The 21,807-nt window shown below is 39.0% G+C and overlaps 3 protein-coding genes and 1 long non-coding RNA gene across 5 annotated transcripts; 2 read left to right on the top strand and 2 right to left on the bottom strand.

Moving 5' to 3' along the window:
- The first annotated feature begins 3,907 nt into the window (after positions 1 to 3,907).
- LOC109204964 (olfactory receptor 8-like) lies at positions 3,908 to 4,846 on the top strand. Its single transcript, XM_019367224.1, has one exon. The coding sequence runs from the start codon at positions 3,908 to 3,910 to the stop codon at positions 4,844 to 4,846; it is 939 nt and encodes a 312-aa protein (XP_019222769.1).
- A 7,111-nt stretch (positions 4,847 to 11,957) lies between these two features.
- On the top strand, positions 11,958 to 14,789 carry LOC109194656 (uncharacterized). Its single transcript, XM_019345408.2, has 6 exons — positions 11,958 to 12,444; positions 12,707 to 12,835; positions 13,042 to 13,235; positions 13,732 to 13,879; positions 13,975 to 14,179; positions 14,260 to 14,789. Exons 1-6 carry the CDS (start codon positions 12,235 to 12,237, stop codon positions 14,562 to 14,564), a joined length of 1,191 nt encoding a protein of 396 aa, XP_019200953.1. The 5' UTR covers positions 11,958 to 12,234; the 3' UTR covers positions 14,565 to 14,789.
- On the bottom strand, positions 13,460 to 16,195 carry LOC112842202 (uncharacterized). Of its 2 annotated transcripts, none has more exons than XM_025898515.1 (4): positions 16,052 to 16,195; positions 15,825 to 15,918; positions 15,450 to 15,643; positions 13,460 to 14,831 (listed from the first exon to the last, which is right to left on the bottom strand). In XM_025898515.1, the coding sequence occupies exons 1-4, from the start codon at positions 16,191 to 16,193 to the stop codon at positions 14,644 to 14,646; spliced, it is 618 nt and encodes a 205-aa protein (XP_025754300.1). In that variant the 5' UTR covers positions 16,194 to 16,195; the 3' UTR covers positions 13,460 to 14,643. The 2 variants fall into 2 exon arrangements, with proteins under 2 accessions (XP_025754300.1, XP_025754301.1); XM_025898516.1 differs by having other exon boundaries at positions 15,460 to 15,643.
- A 464-nt stretch (positions 16,196 to 16,659) lies between these two features.
- LOC112842197 (uncharacterized) lies at positions 16,660 to 17,146 on the bottom strand. The gene is made up of 2 exons (XR_003213915.1): positions 17,007 to 17,146; positions 16,660 to 16,697 (listed from the first exon to the last, which is right to left on the bottom strand). It is a non-coding gene; the product is annotated as an uncharacterized LOC112842197 (long non-coding RNA).
- Positions 17,147 to 21,807: the final 4,661 nt, after the last annotated feature.

The raw sequence follows: 21,807 nt of genomic DNA, 5'->3' as shown, positions 1-21,807 counted from the left end.
TTTACTGGCATTGATCTGGAGGTAGTTCTGCTGGCACCAGTCCACAAAGTCTTGAGTCAGTCCTCTGTATTCCTTGTCGTCCCCATCAGTGATGAGGCCGACTATTGCAGAGTCATCAGAGAACTTCTGCAGGAAGCACTGGGTGGAGTTGTGGGAGAAGTCTGCAGTGTAGATGGTGAAGAGGAACGGAGCCAGAACCGTTCCCTGTGGGGCCCCCGTACTGCAGACGACCCTGTCCAACACACAGCCCTGAGTCCTCACATACTGTGGTCGGTCGGTGAGGTAGTCCAAAATCCAGGTAGTGAGGTGATGGTCCACTCCAGAGTTCTCCAGCTTGTCCTTCAGAACCGAGGGAAGAATAGTGTTGAAGGCACTGGAGAAATCAAAGAACATGATTCTCACAGTGCTCCCAGCGGTCTCCAGGTGAGCGAGGGAACGATGTAGGAGGTGAATTACGGCATCATCCGCTCCAATGCCAGGTTGGTAGGCAAACTGAAGTGGGTCCAGTGATGAGCTCACCAGGTGCCGAAGCTGAGCCAGGACCAACCGCTCCAGGGTCTTCATCAGGTGGGATGTCAGAGCCACCGGCCTGTAGCTGTTGAGGTCCTTGGGCCGTGAAGTCTTTGGCACTGGTACAACACAGGAGGTTTTCCAGAGCTGTGGGACTCGTCCCAGTCTCAGGCTTGGGTTGAAGAGGTGCTCCATCACCCCACACAGTTGGTCCGCGCAGGACCTGACGACCCTCGAGCTGATGCCATCTGGGCCCGCTGCCTTCTTGCCATTAATCCTCCGCAGTTCCCTCCTAACCTGGGTGGTTGAGAGAGACAGGCTGGAGCCTTGTGTTGAGTGTGTATTGGATGCTGTTGTTGGGGGTGGGGAGGGGTGAGCAGGGTGAATAGAGGAGGTGTGAAGTGTCTGAGGTGTCAGAGGTGGAACAGCAGCAGTGGGGGTGGGTGAGTCTGCAGCCGATGTTGGAGACTGCCTCATGGCTGAATCAAATCTGTTGAAGAAATGATTCAGTTCATTTGCCCACCTCACATCCCTCCCAGGCAGAGAGTTCTGATGTTTGTGGCCTGAGATGGTTCTGAGGCCTCTCCAGACTTCACCAACGTTATTTTGCTGAAGCTGGTTCTCCATCTTTTGCCTGTAGCTGTCCTTCCCATTCCTTATCAGTCCCCTCAGCTCTCTCTGCACCCTTTTCAACTCCTCTTTGTCTTTGGATTTGAAGGCCCTCCTCTTCTGCTTGAGGACAGCTTTAATTTCTGGGGTAATCCAAGGTTTGTTGTTGGAGAAACACCGTACAGTCCTGGTAGGTACGGTGTTATCCACACAGAAATTAATATAGTCAGTAATGCATTTAGTAAGGCTGTCGATGTCCTTTCCGTGGTCGTCACAGATCACCTCCCACACAGTCGACTCAAAACAATCCTTAAGAGCCTCCTCGCTCTCCTCCGACCATCTCTGTACTGTGCGGGTGGCTGGTGGCTCCCTGCGCACTAAGGGCTCATACACAGGGACAAGGTGCACCAGGTTATGATCAGATCTGCCCAGGGGAGGGAGAGGTGATGAACTGTATGCCTCTTCTGCATTGGCATACAGTAAGTCCAGTGTTTTATTGTCTCTGGTTGGGCAGGTCACATACTGGGTGAAGGTGGGCAGTGTGGAGTCCAGTGAGGCATGATTGAAGTCCCCTGATATTATGAGGAGGGCTCTCGGAGATTGTGTTTGCAGTCTGCTGACCACAGAGTGGAGAGAGTCACAGGCTGCATCCGCGTTGGCCGAGGGGGGGACATACGCTGTTATCGCGATAACATGCAAGAATTCCTGGGGCAGGTAGTACGGACGCATGCTAACGGCTAACAGCTCAATGTCTCTGCTGCAGAGTTGTTCTTTTACAGTGATGTGCCCAGGGTTACACCATCTGTCATTCACAAACACTGCCAGTCCCCCTCCTTTCATCTTACCGCTGTCTCTCGTCCTGTCCGCTCGCAGCAGCTGGAATCCCGGTAGTGTCACGCTCGTGTCCGGAGTTAGCGGTGTTAGCCACGACTCCGTTAGCATCATGATGCTACATTGCCGGTACTCCCTCTGTGACCAGGTTAGCGACGTGAGCTCATCCATCTTATTGGGCAAAGATCTTACATTTCCAATAATTACAGAAGGAAGAGATGGTCGATAACGTCTCCTTCTCGGGCGACGGCACTCCTTCCCAGCACGACACCCCCGTCTTTTCCTCCTCAGCTCGCTGGGAATGTCGGGTCTGTCCGCCGGCAGTACAGCTGCGGGACGCAGCGCTAACAGCTGATCCTTACCGTAAATAAAGGATCCCTGCTCTGGGTCCCCAGACACAGGTGAAAAAAGTAGAAAAAAACTAAGAAAAACAACCAGAACTAGCACAAAACGGTAGAACATGGTTGCAGAGTCTAATTACTAATACGTTAGTTATAAAAAATTACGAGAAGAAAAAGATAAGAAAGAAAGAAACTCAGAATGAGCAGAGCTGCTGTAACAGGCTGCCGCACACGGGGGGCGCCGGAAGAGACAAGGGGGGCGCCGGAAGAGTTAATCTCTGTCTCTCCAGCATGCCTTCTATCCTGTCTTCCTTCTCTCACGCCAATCAGTCGAAGCAGATGGCCGCCCCTCTTCCTGTTAAAAGGGAGTTTTTCCTTCCCACTGTCGCCAAAGTGCTTGCTCATAGGGGGTCATTTGATTGTTGGGTTTTTCTCTGTATGTATTACTGTAGAATCTACTGTACAATATAAAGTGCCTTGAGGCGACTGTTGTTGTGATTTAGTGCTATATAAATAAAATTGAATTGAATTGAATTGAAATCCAAAGATAAATCAAGAACCCCTTTCTCAAAACACAATGCAATAATGTATTAAGATTCAAAAGAATGTTAACATAATTGACAGGGTTTTAACAGGGCTCCCACACAAACGCAAAGCAGAAATGAAGCATCACCAAATATGCTTCCAAACCAACTTCCTTCCAAGCCAAAGACTAGAAAATATGATAAAGCATATCTTGCCTTTGGCATCACCTGCACAACGGTGGTGCCAAGTAGGTGCCTATCGATTTATTAAATCCTGAATCGATTTTTAAATATAACTGTATTTAGCCAGAAACGCGAGGTTCTCGGGTTAAAGCTCACAAAACTATTTCATCAACCACCAACCAGCTAAAACAGCAAATGAGAGCAGGTAAACGGATTCCACACAAAGATGTAAACAGAAAGCACGGACCCGATGCATCAGACGCATCTGTGAGATGTCGGCTTTCTCACTCGACGGCACATACACAGACACGCCGTCGTTACTGAAAGCAGACATCTCATAGCTTCTGATGCTGCCGGTTTTGTCACTCTCCGACCAAATTCACTGAACCAGCAGCAAAAGAAGATCAAAACTACGCTTCGCATTTGATAAACATCGTCATTATTTCCTTCTTACTTTGGCTGTTTTGCTTCCACCACGATAAAATCACACTTCCTGCACAGCGCTCTCTCTCTCTCTCTCTCTCTCTCTCTCAGTGTACTTCATGAACAGTTTCCCCATCTAAAGCAAAAAGTTTGGGAACCACTGGGTTATTGTAATCATGTGAGCACTACCTTTTCAACTTTTATCCTGCCATTTAGGGGATGACATCATCTTTTTGCAATATCTGATGCAATAAAGACATTTCACATTCTTATGTCTAATTTGATTGGAAGAGGGAGGTGTCCAATCAAAACTTACTGTTCTTTCAAAGCCTTAAAATGAAAAGTTTAAATATTGGCCAGTAAAAGCAAAGGTGTTTGACTGAGCTCAGAGGTGTTTGTGAAATCTGATAAAGAAGAAGATTTACCACGTACTTTATCCATATTTGCTTTGGTTTTTTCCTTCTTCTTCTTCAACTTCAAAACAATATGTCTTCACAGAATGCTTCAATCAATATAACACACTTTATTATTGGTGGTTTTGACACACTCAGTAGACCTACTGCTGTTGGTGTGGCTATACTAATAACGTATCTTCTTGCTGTTCTTGCCAATATGATAAATATCATGTTAATTATTTCTGACAAGAGATTACATAAACCAATGTATCTTCTGATTTGCAACCTTGCTGTTGTTGATATAATGTACACCTCCAGTTGCAATCCAACAATGATTGGGGTTCTACTCGCAGGTGTTAATACTGTATCCTATGTGGAGTGTTTAATTCAAATGTGTGTTTTCGCTTTAGGAACATTGATGGAGTCATTTGTTTTAGCATTTATGGCATTGGATAGATTCATTGCAATAATTTATCCTTTCCAGTATCACAGTTATTTAACAAACACGCGTGTTCTTATTCTTACATTTATTGTGTGGTTCGTTGCCTGGTGTTTTGTGTTTTATATGCCTGCAACAGTTGTCCCCCTCCCACACTGCAGCTCCAGGCTCAGGTACACTTTCTGTGACTTTCCTGCTGTGTTAAGAACAACCTGTGTTGACCCAGAGAAATATTTCGATGAAGCTGCCATTATAATGTTTTTTATTTTATTTTTCACTTTTGTTTTCATTTGTCTTTCATATTGTGGAATCTTACTTTATGTGAAATTACTTTCAAATAATGAAAAAAAGAAAATGGGGAGCACTCTTGTGAGTCACTTAATTTGTGTAATCGTTCATTACTGTCCTGCGTTTGTGCGCATTATCTTCACCAGGTTTGGCGTGGTATTAACTCTTGAGGAACGCCAAGGTTTAGTAATTGGTGCAGTCCTCGGTCCATGTCTTGTAAATCCGTTTGTGTACTGTCTTAGAACGAAAGAAATTAAACAAAAGCTTTTTAAGATTTTCAAAAAGTTTAACACATCTGAGTAAAATCTTGTGAACTGAGTGTGCTTTTTTTTTTTTTTTTTTTTTTTTTTTAAATATAAAACAGTAATAGCCTTCCCTTACATTGGTGCATATTTTCTGAACATTTTATGACAAAATGTTTGAAACACCATTCACCTTGACTGAGACAGAAGTGAGAATTATTCTATTTTGTGGGTTTAACACAAGATATTTGCTTACCTTAACTATTCAATTCAGTTCATACAAAATTTAGAACAAAAGATTTTGATTGGTTTTTTTAATTTAGTGAAACTGTGTTTGTCAGCAACAGTATGGTGTTTTTTTTGTTGTTGTGTTTGTTGTTGTTGTTTTTTCCCTCCTATGGTGTAAATGATCACATTTTATTCAACAAAAAGTAATCAACTTTAGTAATTATTTATTTGAACTCCCTCAATAATTCTTTTGCTTGTTTCCAGACCTTCAGTAATGTCCGATCAGTTGTTTGGAACCCAAGGATAGTTTTTAATATCTGAAAGCAACAATCAGTTTTTATTACATTATTACATTTCAAATGTGATCAAAATGAATGAATGAATGAATGAATGAATGAATGAATGAATGGCTCCAACACCAGCCCTAACATAGTTGAGATAGCTAAGGAAGTGGACTTCTACATTTTGACAGACATTTCAGTTTGGTTTGTTAAATGAACCTATATCAGAGAGACATAAAACAAACAAACAAAAAGAGTTGCTCTGTTTGGGCACACCTGGAAAAAATGACATAAGTAACTTGGCACCTTGTAAAAGAACATGCATGTTTGTCTTGGTGTCACCCCCCTCTCATGCCAGATATCTGAACACTGCTAGCAGCAACTCTTACAGCTACATGTGCAAAATAAGACATGTTTCTGTTGATAAATTCAACCCAATATGCAGTAAATTGCCTGCCACAGACTTTACTAATACATATTATGGGAGGACACAGCCTCTCTTATACACATAACAGGCTGTTGAAAATGAATGACTTTATCTATTTCTTTTCTCAATTGAAGAAACTGTGAAATTGTTTCTTTTTAAAACAAATTTGTTATTTACTTACACTTTTTTTTTTTTTAACAGAAGTAGCTTTTGTTGAGGAATCATTGAGGATCTGTACTTGGGCACAGCAAGCCGTCACACTATATAAATTCCATGCCCAAATCTTACTTAACTGTGCCTAAGCCCACTTTTTTAAGAATGCCAAGGCTTGGTTTACTTATGTAGTTATTACCCATGTCCAGCTGAACCCCTTAGGTCACAACTTGCATTTGTAGTCAAGCAACTCTCTGGTTGGTCAAGTGATCACAGGCATGGTATAGATAGATGACTGTGAGTACACTTTTTGCTATACACGATCACATGTGGTAACTTTTTTGATTAACAGAGTTTACTCTCATGGTAATGTTTTCATGGTAATCCTAGAAAGGATTTCCACATTAGTAAATGCCTTTCTTTTAGCATTAAGTATTTTTCTTGGAATAACGTAATTTGTATGGGTTAGATGGAGTGAATTAAATTAAACTGCACTCAGCTGTAGTAAATAAGTTGATATGTGATCAATTAATTAAGTTTGTCCAACTCAATTACACTGAGTTGGAATAACAGAACTGCGTAATGCTAAAATACAGCAATCAGGCTCCAGACCTTTCACAGCTCATAAATAAACAGGAGGAAACAAATGGATAGAGTTGAGGTAGTCTGATCTAAGTCAAGGTGCCCATAACCAAGCTGTCTTTGTGAGTTTTATTTATCTTTGCAACTGAGTCAAACAACAGTACAGAGTACAGAAGTATTTTGCATGCACTGCCCAATCAGACGCAACACACACATGCAAGCGTTGCAATGACCACTAGCTAGAGCGAATGGCCCAAAATCTGTGTTGTGCTTGCTGCTGTGCTTGCTGCTGTGCTCTGACTGTGCATCATTTTTTGCACCCTCTCTAGGTGTTCTCGATGCTCCCTGTCATTTTGAAACATGTATCTCTCATGCATACTTGAATGCATGTAGTTTGAGTTTCATATGATGTCCTGGTGCAAAGATTAAAACATTACTGTCATGGTCGGCAATGTTTTTCCTGCTGTGCTTCATGTCTCCTCCTCTGGGTGGAGAATGTCATTCCTTGCCACACTGTTAGTGATGCGTGAATCATGAACGAATCATTCAATACTCGAGAATCACTTTACTGACTCATGAATCATGATTCACAAGCCCAACTGACTCACTGACTCATCCCTGTTGCTGTTAACAGCAATATATCTAGCTTATAATTAAAATTGTGGAGAAAAACACAACATCCAGTATCTTAACAAAAACATTTCTGCTCTGAACTGGAAGAAAAAACCCGGAGTAGAAGCTCACATCAAGACAATAGCTCCTCGGTTCACAGTAGCATCGCTCTGCTAACAGCATATTTGAGCTACTCACCCCCTCCTTTCCTGTGCTGAATCATAGAGCGAACGAATCACTCGCTCACCCCCTCCCTCCTGTGCTGAATCATAGAGCGAACGAATGAATCACTCACTCGCTCGCTCACTCACCCCCTCCCTCCTGGCTCACAGCTTCTTCTTCTTCTTCTTGGTTGGCAACCAATGTTAAGGTGCATTACCGCCCCCTGGCTCACAGCTCAGTGGACATTTAGTTGAGAAAATATATATTTGACACATTTAAGGAAAATACTAATAAAATAAAAATAAACAAAATAAATGTTCCCTTTAGAAATTTTTTTTGCTCTATAAAATAGTTGTTTTCTTTTAGAATCACTCATCTTAGCAGTAGGATACACATGAAAAGAAAGAACGAAATTAAGTTTGAGTGAAAATGTACATTTTTTTTACACTCTCTGGTCAACTGACTCACTGAATCAAATGACTCAAAAAACCCGATTCACTTTGGTGAGTGACTCATTAAAACTCGATTCAGTAAAAAGAATCAAATTTACCATCACTACACACTGTAGACTGATTAACATGGCAGTATTTAAGACCAGCGTTGACAAATATTCTTTATCAGATTTCTTATTTCTTATTCATATTTCTTGCTCTCGTAAAATTTGTACCAATCTTGTTTTCTCTATCTCCAGTCAAGTCCACGGAAAATAATCTCAGTTTGCCTGCATTTATCCCCAACCCGATCACTGGTTGCTCCTGTTCCACCACAGCTCTGGTATTTCCCACTTAGTCTCATCTGCCTGTCTCTTCGTCGGAACCTCTCTGGACTACCTCATTCACATGCTCATCTGGGCCTCGCCTCCCCCTCTCGCAAACCTATACCTGCCAACAAAGTAAGCTCAAATTACTCTCCCTTGGATACCAACTCTTCAGTCTTCTCCTGGCTCTGTGTTAAGTCTCCTACCCTGTTGTTGGAGTGGCAAAACCGGATTCTGGGACCCCATTCTCATGCTCATATTCACCCACAGCTCTACTCACAGTACTTAGCCCACGTACCTAGTTCTAGCATCTCAGCTCTCCTCATAGTTATAACGTTCGTTCATATTTCAGAAATAAACGTCATTTTTGTAATATTTAACTGTCACGTCAGTCCAAGTGCATTTAGATTTATCATTGCCCACAGTAGTGTGTGTTTACCCTTGCCCTTGTATGTAGGTCCCCAGCCACTAGTTCACTTGTGTAGATTTTGCCCACGGTCATTGTTTTCACTTACCTGTTTAGTCACTGTACCTGTCATGAGCGTGTTCTACCGTGTCACTTGTTGTAAATAAATCTTGCCACGTACGTGGAGTTTCTGAGTTGAATCTGTTTTGGGTCCAATCTGTACCTTACAGCTCTCTCGTGACATTTACATTATTTTGGAGCTGACAACAAGTGTATTTAATATAATGTTAATATTCTCCAAAACTTGATTCTGTTCATCTACATTACATGTCAGCAAAACCAGCGGACAATGGTGCACTGTATATTTCTAGTGTTTAAAAAGGGTAGTGTAAATCACTAGATTAGAGGTTAGAAATAATGTTAATGTTAATATTATTTCAGAAAACAAAACAAGGTATTCAATGAATAAAGAGAAACTACACTGTAAAATCTAATTAGTTCCCAGAACTCAAAAAAATTATGGAAACTCGTTGCCTCAAAAAAATTGAGTAAAGCTTAGCTAAAAATGACTAAGTTAGGACAACTTATTTACTTTGAGTACTCTGTACAAGCTCATTTGTTCCCAGAACTCAAAAAAATTGGACCAAGTTTACGTAAGATGACCAAGTTAGGGCAGCTTACTCATTTTGAGTACACTGTACAGCCGTGTTAGTTCCCAGAACTCAAAAACATTATGGAAATTCGTTGCCTCAAAAAAACTAAGTAAAGCTTACTTAAGATGACTGTTAGGACAACTTATACATTGCAAGTCTGCAGTATTAACAATAACTTGATATTTCTGACTGTACAATACTAATTGTTTACCTACTGACAAACATGTTAAGTTCAACTAAATGAAAAAACAATTGTGGTAACCTGAATATGATTAAAAATAATTAACAACAATTTTTGTAATGATGTTAAAAATTTTTTTCCAACTTTTATTTTCAAACACAACAAAGTATAACAGCCAACATACTGGACACTGTTCTGCTGAACAACAAACAATTATATTGCCATCACTGTTATAATCTTACAATGAAACAAAGTCTCAGATGTAATTATTCTGAAACTAAGTTTAGGTCTACCACAGTTTGTTTTGTACTTACTTATATAATCAAAATAAAATATTTATTGTTCTGTCACAAGTGCAGTCTCTAATTTAAACAACACATTTGTTTTCCATTGCAACACAGCAGCTGGAATGTTGTATTATTTTAAGGATGCTTGTTTCCAGTCCAGGCATTACTGCCTGAATGACTGTCATGGATCGAGGTGATCCAAATGTAGGTGCAGAAGAAAGTCTTTAACTTCCCTTAAGTACAGTGGCAGTGGATGTGGGTTGGAGATGTAATGAGCTTGAACCTGCAGGTGACCATCTTCACTGACCACACCACCTGTGACGGAGGACTCATCTCTCCTGTTGTCCTGCAAGCAAACAATCATACTTTTTGGAACATGAACTTAATTGCTTTCTTAAAACATTTTTTTCTGCATTTGGTATAGAACAGACTCCAATTTAGACGATCTCAGGCTCCCTCCCCACCGGAGAGGTGACATTCAATATCCCAAATTGTCAGTCTGGATAGCCCTGACCACCACCCGACACACAATAATGTCATGAAAGCATCATTTTAAAAAAAAGGGCTTTCATTCTAATGATGTGCAAAATGATTTTGGGCACAAAACAGATTTTGCTGTTAGAAAACTTGCAGACTTCACTATATACAGTGTAGACCCTCTAAACTAAGTTTGAGGGATGTGATCTTTCAAGAAATGCAGACCAAACTGTTGTTGTTTGTTTACCTACACAGCATGTCTTGTAGAATTAACTGTGGTCACCAGCAACAGCATAGTGCAGTCATATCTCAAGTCTAATAACAGAAGACAGGAAAAGATCAGTAAAGAAAAAACTTCCCCAAACCAAAGCACAAATAAAACAATAAGTAAAACAGGCTGATCTAAAGTATGATTAAAGTTCAGCCTGATTAATATAAGTGTCACTGACAGTTGCTAATATATTGGAAAACCAAAACACTTACTGATGTCTTCTGTCCAACAGCAGGAGTGCTGGTCCGGAGCCTCAAAGACAGTAAGAAGCCAGCAGAGGGAGAAAAAACAGAACATTTTTCAGAAACTGATTTGATCCTTAATGGCTGTGCAATCATTGTAACATAGAGTTTGCTTATGTTGTATAAAGGCTAGATTTGACATTAATAGATGCCACAGATGTTCTAAAGCTGCCACAAAGCATGAAAAAATAGACGTCTCCGAAAACGTCGGAGCATTTTTGCAAATATGTGATGTCTTGATAAATCGAGCAGATATTTGAGCATTACACAGCTATATTGTCGCCTGAAAATATCTTAAAAGTTTATTTTGTAACCCAGAAAAAGTAATAAGTTTTTCAGCGGCGCTCCTCCGCCATTGCCGCGCTTACAAGTACACAGGCTCCGACAACCGTGGCCGACAAATGCGATCCTCCTTTTCCCCAGACTACCCTTTCTGGGTCACAAAATAACCTTTTAAGATATTTTCAGGCGACAATGTAGCTATGTAATGCTCAAATATCTACTTAATTTATCAAAATATCACATATTTGCAAAAGTGCTTCCACGTTTTCGGAGAGCTCTGTTATCCACCCCCCACATCCCACACCTACCCCACCCCTAACGGCTACACCTCCCGAAGAATTTTGTCTGGGCTCTTATCTCACTTATTTATTTCAAACAATCAACAGAAAATTTCACCACATAGTTTTATGTAAGGTTTTTAAGGCTGTGGTGTTAATTTTTAAGTAACATGAGCCCAGCGGCAGCAGCAACGCTAGGCTAACACTAACTAGCTAGCAAGATTTTAAACCTGGTGCTAAACTAAGAGAAGCCACAAAATCAGTTTGAATAAGAGTAAACATTTACTCACCAACTCAGTGTATCAGGTAAAGATCCACAGCAATGACAACAATAATATCTTGAGCTGACGCTTCTCCAGGTTTGCTCAACATATTCCATAAAAAATGCACCGTGAACATGCGGACTGATCCGAGAGGGAGGAGGACGGTAGTCACGTGGCATTTTCAAAACACATCTTTCATCCTTCCGCACTGAGAAGCAAAACTTCCAGCTTACTTAGTTTTTCTAAGTTAAGACAACTCAGATAAATGGAGTTTATCAGCGTTTTTGCATAAAAAGTACTGGTAACTTATTTAAATTGAGTTCTAATAACAAATTGATAAAAATTGAGTTCAGCCTATTTAATATTTTTAATTAAACACAATATTAGATTTTACAGTGTACACATATACCCATCTAAATACAACAATTTATTTCACTACACTCAAAAAACAGATTCAGGTCCTTCTTTCAAAGAACACATACAAATTTTGTTAGTTGTTCAGAAATGTAATTAAAAAATACCAAATTAATTTGATTTTCTTTGTGTAAACCTAAAGTTATTCTAAACCAGCAGAGGCTGATTCTGAACACAAAATGAATGAGTTTGTTGGGGCACTGGGGGTAGGGGGATCCGTGTACTTTTCGGTATTTGAAGTTTCGTTTCAGAAAGTATAATTTAAAAAAGAAAATGAGACACTTATTTAATTCTCAACTTAAAAAGCTAAAATGAAAAACGTAAAACAATTGTTTTTTTCATTTTGTCCTTTCGCACATCAGAAACGAAAAACCCAAGAAAAAAGAACGAGAAAGGGCCCTTTATTTATTTTGTCTGAACCGGAAGTTTTAGTAGGTCAACAACCTGTACAAGTGATGCGCAAACTTATGGCAAACACTGTAGTGTGGACATCATGACGTTGGAAAAATACTCAGACGTGATCATGGAGATGGCAAAACAAGGCCTGTCATCGGAAATTATATCAGAGCGTCTGTCATATGAACACGGGGAAGTGAGAGGATTTTCTGCGAGAAATGTTAGAAAGTTTTGTGCTGAGCAAATCACTAGCTGTCGACTCTCGGACACACGGTTGGAGCTTGAGGTGACACAAGCTATAAATGAGGTAAGGTACTTTCTTCCTTCACCTTATGACTGTGTATGGTTGTCTTAACTGGGTTGTAAGGGGGTTAGTCTAGACTGTGTGCGCGCGCCCGCGCGTTTTAGCGTCTTGCGGGTGGTGGGTAACGTTAGTTATTTTAAAGATGTCTCTCACTGGTATTTGTACAGTTAATTAGCACAATACTTTAGCTTTACACATTTGCTTTCAGAATAAGCTACTTTACATTTGTTGTTCTAGTAGTAGCATGATCTTTTATTTTAAACAGGTGGGCCCAACATATGGCCGCAAAATGATGAAGGGCTATCTGTCCACAAAAGGGGTACATGCTGCAGAGGGACGAATTGGGTCAATTTTAAGAGAGGTGCATCAACCTTATCATGAAGCAAGACGCCAGGTAGCCTATGTTATTTAATCTTCCACTAGAACTGTATTCCAATGTTCTTTGTCATATTTGTGATATACATCATGTAATGGTAGGGCCTAATTCTGTTTAACAGATGTACGCCCTGCTTTAACAGTTACTTGACTCTTCCTCAAACGTATGATCAAATCTGCCTTTATCCAGTCAGCTGTCATTTATTTTTGTGATTTTTTTGTAAGGGAGCTCGGAATCTTAATCCCACACCGTACCATGCTGAATGCATGGGGCACAAGGTTCACCTGGACCAAAACGAGAAACTTGTAATGTTTGGAGTCACCCATGTTTTAGCTGTAGATGGATTCAGTAAAAAGATTGTGAGTCATTCCACAATGCCAATCAAAAACAACTTGAGCATCTATGAATATGTTTTCAGGTAATACAACCTCTCAAACCATTTATTTCATCTTAAGTGTTTTGATGGACATGTTAGTCATATTGGACATGAGCTGCACCCAAATTTACAATATTTGAATTTAAATTAGACATGCAACAGATGGGTCTGGTTATGTTCCTGAATATAATATATTAAGAACTTACCAAACATTTTGATCAACATTTTCTATTAATGTAAAAATAAATAAAATGGAATTGCACATGAATCATTTAACTACTTTATTGCAATTAATCAGTGTTCATTTATGAATGGAACAAGGTTCTTGGATTTCCACATATCTTTCAATTGTTCTGACATACATCTAAAGTCTGAGCATGACAGTGACATTGCAAAGAAACTTAAGAAATATATGTTGTCCTACTACAACTAAAATATTACCCAAAAAAAACATGAATGAATACATTCAAAATAATAACACCTTTGCTGGTCTTAAAGCAAAATAGTTAATAAATGTTCTTTATTTTTCCTGTACCAGACCTGCAGTGATCACCTATGGTATGTGGGACCAGGTGCGAGTAGACCATGGAAAGGAATTTTATTTAACACTGTTCATGCAAGAGATGCTGTCACATCATCGCTTCAATCAGGAGAGACTGCCTTATTTACAGACCTCATCCACAAGAGTAAGATTTAAGTACCATTAACATCAGCTGAAATTCTTATACTATTACGTGTACTACTACGTACATTTAAGACATGTTTCTTTTAACTCTTTTAGAACCACACAGTTGAAAGGATTTGGCCTGAAATCAACAACCGTGTCAACTACCCACTAAAAACTGCCCTACTCCAGCTGATGGACCAGGAGGAGATAGATATGGAGGATAACCTTGTGCGATACTGTGTGTCCAATCTAACCTGTCAGCTGTGTAACATTGGTCTTGCAAGTGTGGTAGAATCATGGAATGCTCATAGAATCCCAGGTAAAAAAAAAAAAAAAAAAAAGTCAGATTGCTTACAACCCTGATAATGAACATTTAAACACCTCCTCTATTTTTTACAGGAAAAGGCATACCAAATCACTTTGCAGAACATGGGTGTAAAAGAAGAATTTCTCCAGAGCTCTTGCCAAATGCACTTGAAGCAGCAGACCTTTACAGGCAGCACTTGGGATCTGCACTCAAAGAATATTCGACTTTTGGAGTTGATCCCTTCACAACCGAACAGGACAAACTTAGAACAGAGAGTCATTTTGCAGAAAAATATCCTGATATTTCACATTTGTTTTTTAGAGCCGTAAATGGTGACTTTATGCCATACAAAGAAGCTCTGCTCTGTCTCATAAACATAACTCAGAGAAATGTATGAACCACTGCATCTGTAAACTGTACAGAACAGACAAAAAAAAAAATCAACTGACTGTAAACATTTGTGTGTACACACTACATTACTCCTCTGCAAAAAAAGATTTCAATACAGAAAATGCAGCTGTTAGACCAGTAATTTGTAGAACTCCGTTGTTACTCTCCCTGCATTTTGCACAGTGCTGTGATGTCTCTTGCCACTGTTCCACACATGTCTTGCAGCCAATAATGCTTCTGCAGCACAGTGAGAACACTGGATCCTCAATGATGTCTGCAAAAGTAAATCAGATAAGTGAGACTGTTATCCATTTATGTTGAATTTAGTTCAAACTATAGGTTCAAAGTCAGTCTTGACATAAATTTACAGACAGCATGCAGAATATTTTGGTTATTCTGTAATTACTCTTGTTCACGCTGTTCTGAGAAAGTCCCTGTCTATATTTTGTCTATAATTGATGAGGGGCAAAATCAGTACATTTTCTCAATTAGCAAGCAAGAAAAATGAAAAAGTTACAGGTACTTGATTCAATATATGCAACTACAGTCCCATTTTAAATGTGAACTTTTTAGTTTTACATTACTGTGAACAGTGTACCGTCACCCATACTGACATTGTAATCAATTTGAAAAGCTATACTTTCATAGTCAAGATTGCAAGGAGAACCCAAATTAAATGTGCATGTAAACTTTTGAATGTTATGTTACAGTAGACCTGCATCTTGATTGTCTGTGCCTAAGTATTTAAATGGACACTGCTGAATAAAGAGCCTATGTTTGGTAAAAAAATGTTTGTCCAAAGTAATGATTGAATGTGGTTTGACATTGTTTTAATTGTAATTAAAATGTTAGTGTAGATGTAATGTATTTACTAAGCAACATTTGAACATACTCATACAAACCACGCAGCTAAATCCCTCCTTGAGTGTCTGCAGCTTGGGGGTTGTGACTTTCTGGGCAACTGCAAGATCAGTGAGCTCTTTGATTGCTGCTGTGACAGCTGGCAGACTTTGAGATGCCAACACCAACTCTTCTATTTTGTCACTCACTTCTCCCAAACTGGCACTGTCATCATCTTTACGGCTGCTACAAATAAAAATGGATAATCAGATGTCAAAGCTACTTACTGGCTTAAAGAAACATCACATCACTTACTGATAGATGATGATTTATGTAGTGATGTCTTACTGCTATTATAGGATTTAAATCAAATTAATTCTTCTATATTGATGTTCATCCTATAGTATATACATATTTATTCACATACCTCAGTTTCTTCCTCTTTGTTCCCTGGAGGCAATTAAAGTCTTGTTCAGGCACAGCAAGAATTTTTCGTGCATTTTGTCTCCAGTACTGTGACCCTACAGATGAAAAACAAAACCAAAGAAACCTGTTTAGAAGCCAATACCATATTACCCAATAAATATTACAAAGAGTCTGGTAAGACATGTCTCTCCATAAGATATGGGCTTTAGCTGTAATATTATGGCTCACCTGTTGTGCCCTCCGACTCCAGAATTGCATTGCCCTGTGCATCTGTCAAAATTATTGGGTTGTAATTACCAATGGCATCTTGCACTTTTCCTACTATCCCTTGAAGCGTAGCCTCAGACTCCAGGAATCGTACAACCACCATTCTATTGGAATCAACCTCCCACCAACTACATCTGCAAAGTACACTGATCTGTAAAACAAACATAATAATTTTACATATCTTGTAAAAGACAGCAGGCCACAAATCCATTCAGTGATTGCTATAGGCAAATTGTACTAAAACAGCTTTGCTATTCTTAACAATTCAACTATCCATGCACCTTATGTTTCTTTTTATTTTGCCTGTTCTGTAATTTAATATTCAAGAACACAGACTCATCCTACCTCTGAAATGTTTGGAGGACATAGGGGAACTTGAAGTAGCCTGCTGTGAACGTGAAGGTGCAGACGCTGCCACAGCTGGTGCTCGCATAAATGCAAAACGCTGCCCGCTGGAACCTGCTGTTGGAATTGACTCCATGTCTTCTCCGTGGACTTCATAGTGACCTCTGGGTGTAAGGTCTAATGCGCTGAAAACACCAGAGACCGCACCGGGGAACATAGCCACGTTTGAATCATCCGTGATGTACAGAGTATGCGCGGATACCTGTTTAAGAAAAGTTTCCGTAAATCACGTTGCTCTGCTAACGTGTTACTCCTGTGCACACGGTTAATAGGCTCTAAAGGCTTACTTATTAGCTAGTAGCCGGTAAAAGTCAATGAATAACTATTTACACATTAGCACATGTGCACAATTCACATATTAGCACAATGAAGACGGCTAGACATAGTATTAGTAAAAGTAGGCCTACATGAAATCACCAAATGTTAACGTTAGCCGTTCCGCAGTAAGGAAGAACAATAACGTTCATAAAAAAACTGCTGAAAGCAAAGTTTGCGAAGTTTACATATCTACCTGAAAGATGCGACCCAGTTTTTCTGCAGTCATGTCTTCGTCCCGGAGTGTCACTCTCTTAGTTTTCCTAAAAACAACGTAATGGTCCATCCTCTGTTTATTCCAGTGTAACTTTAAGGCCGTCGATCTCTTGTGTGGGGACGGTGTGCGCGCGCCATAAAAAAACGCGCAGAAGAAGTACTTCCCGTTTCAGACATTGAAAATGCGTCTATTTTTTGTTTTTGCGCTAGTATACTTTCATTATTTGAATCACGAAGAAATCCAAAAAAGCACGTCTAATTTTAAGTGTATGACGGCTATTTGTTACCACCGAATGAAAAAACAAGTTATTTTCGCCCATTTTATTCTTTATCAAAAATTAAAAAAATGAAAATTCTTTTAAATATCGTTTTTTCGTTTTGGTTTCTGAAACAAAACTTCAAATACCGAAAAGTACACGGATTTGAGGGGAGTACATTTTTGCACTTGCGCATTTGTAAACTCAAAGAAAAAAATTCAAGCCCCTCTTTAAGCTTAAACACTTTTTTTAATCTCACTCAACGCAAATGTAGCACTCCAGCGTTACTGCAATTATTATTCGTGTGGTGAACCTAAATTATTTTCTCTTAAAGCAGTCTTTGTTACAAGAACACAAAGTTATTGAGTTACACAACGGTCCGCCCTCTTCGAAAATTTGCGCTCTTTCAGGATCACCTAAATGAATGCAGCTGGCTCTTGGCCTCTCTGTACTTTTTGGATAAAACTACACCTTCAGGTAAGGTAATATATTATTTTTTTCATATATCCAATTGTGTATTTCTTTATGAGCTGAATGTATGGCAATGCTATTGACTATGTGCACGTTAGCATATGCTACTTCCGGTGCGGAAACTCCTGTGGGGACCTTTGTTTCCTGTGTCTTATTCGCGCCTTGTTTACGGTCCAAAACAAGTTAAGCAAATGACTGAATCAAGCTGCGATTTACATTTCTATAGATGTCTTGGGCATTTACCCAATATATCTGTAAATGATGTTCATCGACTTGTCGATATTTTCCCCCTGCACCTCAGGGCAAAAGAGAAAAGGGATTCAAATGTTATATTTCTCAGCTGTCCCTCGTTTATCGCGGGTGTTATGTTCTAAAAATAACCAGCGATGGTGAAATCAAGTAGCCAGTTTTATTTTTTGACGCGTGGACATCGTGGACATACAGTACTGCACTTCAGAGTCACACTGCTAGCAATCGATGCAGCGATTCTGTACTGTACAGGAGAGACGTCATGGAGGAGATTGTCTGCAGCGATCAGGACGCAGGACACAATGTGATGTAAAAAAAAAAAAAGGCATGCAAACTTGCACTAAAAATCTGCGAAACAGCGAGGTGAAAGGTGAACTGCGTTATAGCGAGGGACCACTGTAATTTTGAAGGTAAGTCACAACACACCCTTCATAAATACTAATGTAGAGAAACCCTTACCAGCAATCGTTCATTTTTTTGTGTGGCTTTTTTCATGGTTTGTTAACATGCTGTGTAGGTGTGTACTTGACTAGCTGATATTGACATAATGGGGGAACATCTGGTTTGACTGTTGTTCACCTGTAGTTTGAATTTGCCTGTTTAAATGTCTTCTGCATGCAGTAATGCAGTTCTGCTTGTGTTGAGTGATGTAAACAACTGATCGATCTAAACTCTTTAAACGTCAAAATTGACCATTAGATTTTTATGACCCAACAGTGGTGAGTGTTCCCACCTTCTCCTCTTGTAACTTAAAGCAATCTTTCCGTTTCGAGTTCTGGACATGATTTTGGAGTATATCTTCGCAGTAGCGATTGACCACAAAGTAAAGCTACCGGAAATGTAATTAAACTTCTAGTTTACTATATTTATGTATGTTTTATTTCCAGGTGAATGCAGAGTTCCTGCGGATCACTACAAAACCCCTTCAGGCGAAGTTCTTGGCTCAGCTGGACAATTTAACAGACAAGCTGATGCAGATTTTGAGGGGAGCAAAGGAGCAAGGGCCAAAAGATCAGGATATCATGGCGATCAGTAGTTTGGTCAGTACTAATGATAAACCCATCAATTAAATGCAATCAATGAATTACATTTTTTTCACCCTTTTTTTTCACCCTTGCATTAGTGTGATGAATCGACATAAAGAGGGAGCATACTCTTAAAAGCTGGTGATCTACTTTAATGAAGATCCAGACCTACTGTTCAAGGAGTATCTGGTACGCTTATCACACTTTATTTTCTAGCTTCAATTTGAGTTAGGTTCATTGCACGCAAAATGCTCATATATTCAAATAAGACAATATAATTGTGAATATGTATTATTCTTAATAGTCATTGTTGAAACTTGTACTGGAGAGCACCTTTTAAGGGGACAGATTCAGCAAAATTCAATTGTTCATTTTTTTGGTGCTGCCATGTCTACTGCCTCTATAAACACGGTAAATGTGAAGAAAACATTCATCCATTTTCTGTCAGTGTTTAAATTCAGTTTATTTATATAGCGGTATATCACAACAACAGTCATCTCAAGGCACTTCATAAAGTAAACACTCCAATGAAGTTCAGTTAATTATGCCAATTAGTAAAAGTCTTCTATATAAGGAACCCAGCAGATTGCATCGAGACACTGACTAGTGTCACTGGCAGCAATCTTCTGGTTTCCGGAATAATGTGCCTAAACAAACTGTTTCAATAGGTTCCCAATTGTCATGAAATAAGGAAATTGACCCAGCACACACACACACACACACACACACACAACACACACACGCACCTACACCTATAGACACTTGAGGAGCTGCTCCTCTATTCAAGCCCCTCCCAAGGGGAGGTACATAATACCTAACCCAAACTATTGATAGAAAATAGATTGATGGGTTTTTTCATGTTTGGAGTGTTTATAGAGGCAGTAGAGACCCATATTTCAGCACAAAAGGAGACAAATCTGAGTTTTGCATAATATTCCCCTTCCAAGTGACAGAGCCCTTAACCTGAAACATCCTGTTTTTCAGACCTCCTCCACTGAGGATGAACGGCTGAGATCCACTGCAGCAACTGTCATGGGTATTTACACCATCAGAAGAGAAGGCGTTCAGGAGCCAGAGGATGTTGGAGTTGTCATTGAAGGTACTACAGTTATGAACAACCTCGGTAGTGTCATCATGGCATTCATCGTCCTCTTTGGACTGATTTATGCACTTGATCTGAGCTATCCAAATGACCTCAAGTACACTTTCGAGTTTTGTCAGAAGATTTAATGAATCTGGATGGACAAAGGCTCAGTACAAAGATGCAGCAAATGAAATTGAAGATGTTTGCTTAGGCAAACAAGACCCCAGCACAAAAGTTGATTTTGGCCTTTTTATCTCTTTTGTTCAAACTGTGACCTTTTTTTTTTTTCCTTTCTTTTTTTTTGAAAAATGCAAGTTGTCTATTTTTGTCTGCTGTTCTGTTGTGAGTGATGTAACCTTTAATCTATACTACTATCGATAGATAAAAGGACTGTGGGAATTTAGCTCAAAAAAAGTTTAATGGTTATAACCAGCATCTTCTTTTTAATTGCTTTTGGGATTTTCAAAGAGACAAAACAAATGTTGACAAGTTTGGTGTCTTCCAGTGTTTTAAAGTTGTGTTCCTGTTCTTATAAGCTTGTAAAAGTTTGAATGTAATTGGTTTAGAGAAGTAAAGTTGAAAGGTTTTTTTTATTTTTATTAAATACCTCCCCTTTGGTAACACAAAATGTTCTTAATGAAACCTTTATAATATATATACATTATATATTGTAATTAAGTATTTTTGGGTTGTTTAAAATGTTCAGTGACTGGCATAATATGGTGTGAATGCAATGTTTAGTAGGTTATCACTGTGAATTTGCTGAAACCTAACTGCAAGTGTCACTATAAATATATATACAATGATTCTTACGTGAAATCAGATTTACAAATTCCAGTTGTTTTCAGTCTTGCCTAGTAATACAAAGGTGTGTGCTATTCAGATTTGATATTCATTTCAAATGTAAGGCACTTTTTTGTGAGCACTTGATTTTGTTAAGGATAATTTGACCATGTGACATGTATGTTTATTCACAAATATTCTGTTTCTGCGTTTATTCAGTGAATAAACTGAGTTGAAAAAACAAATTATTTGTCATTATTTTAATAATTAAATTAGTTTTCTGGTAATTAAAATTATGATTTAGTTGAACTTAAATAATCATTTCAATTCGAAGAAAATCTAGCTCAAATGAATGACATTGTATTGAGTTGAACCAACCAAAACCTTTCACATCTTATTAATGTAATTTTTTTCCTTTAAATGTGTTTAAAATTGTGTTCTACTGACTCAATTTAATTAAATTGTCATGATGTATACAGATTTGGTTGAACCAAAATAAATGTATTACGTGGAAAACTGCATCAATCAATTGAGTTCATCCAATGACTAATTTTTATGAGTGTGTTTAAAAAACATGACATGCCCAATTCACTAGAAATATGTTACCGCAACACTGCTTTCCTACAGAGGTCCCTTTATGCCTTGAACTTCTATGCCATAAAACTTGTGTCATGAAGTTGCTTGCACTTGGATAGGCATAGAATCAACTTTTCTACCATGTTTTCATTCATTGTGTGGTTGAACTTAACGCTGCTGTAGGCTTTGTTTCTATTAGTTGTATGAAGGTAGATCACATGCGCCAGTACATGCTGGGACGCTTGTGCTGTGCTTTGCAGATGATTTTCTGTGATGAGACTGACTAAATACAAAGAGAAAACACAGGTGCAAACAAGACAACCTGGACATGAAATG

The sequence above is a fragment of the Oreochromis niloticus genome, linkage group LG14 (genome assembly GCF_001858045.2).
Source record: "Oreochromis niloticus isolate F11D_XX linkage group LG14, O_niloticus_UMD_NMBU, whole genome shotgun sequence".
Classification (NCBI taxonomy): Eukaryota; Metazoa; Chordata; class Actinopteri; order Cichliformes; family Cichlidae; genus Oreochromis; species Oreochromis niloticus.
Note: the sequence above shows the minus strand (reverse complement) of the source record. Positions and strands in the feature narration are given on the sequence as shown.

Coding starts and splice junctions, on each gene's coding strand:
- LOC109204964 (XM_019367224.1), top strand. CDS start 3,908: ATGTCTTCACAGAATGCTTCAATCAATATAACACACTTTATTATTGGT.
- LOC109194656 (XM_019345408.2), top strand. CDS start 12,235: ATGACGTTGGAAAAATACTCAGACGTGATCATGGAGATGGCAAAACAA. Junction 12,836..13,041: donor ATCATGAAGCAAGACGCCAG/GTAGCCTATGTT, acceptor TTTTTTTGTAAG/GGAGCTCGGAATCTTAATCC. Junction 13,236..13,731: donor ATCTATGAATATGTTTTCAG/GTAATACAACCT, acceptor TTCCTGTACCAG/ACCTGCAGTGATCACCTATG.
- LOC112842202 (XM_025898515.1), bottom strand. CDS start 16,193: ATGGTGGTTGTACGATTCCTGGAGTCTGAGGCTACGCTTCAAGGGATA. Junction 15,919..16,051: donor GGAGTCGGAGGGCACAACAG/GTGAGCCATAAT, acceptor TTTCATCTGTAG/GGTCACAGTACTGGAGACAA. Junction 14,832..15,449: donor TAGCTGCGTGGTTTGTATGA/GTATGTTCAAAT, acceptor TTACTTTTGCAG/ACATCATTGAGGATCCAGTG.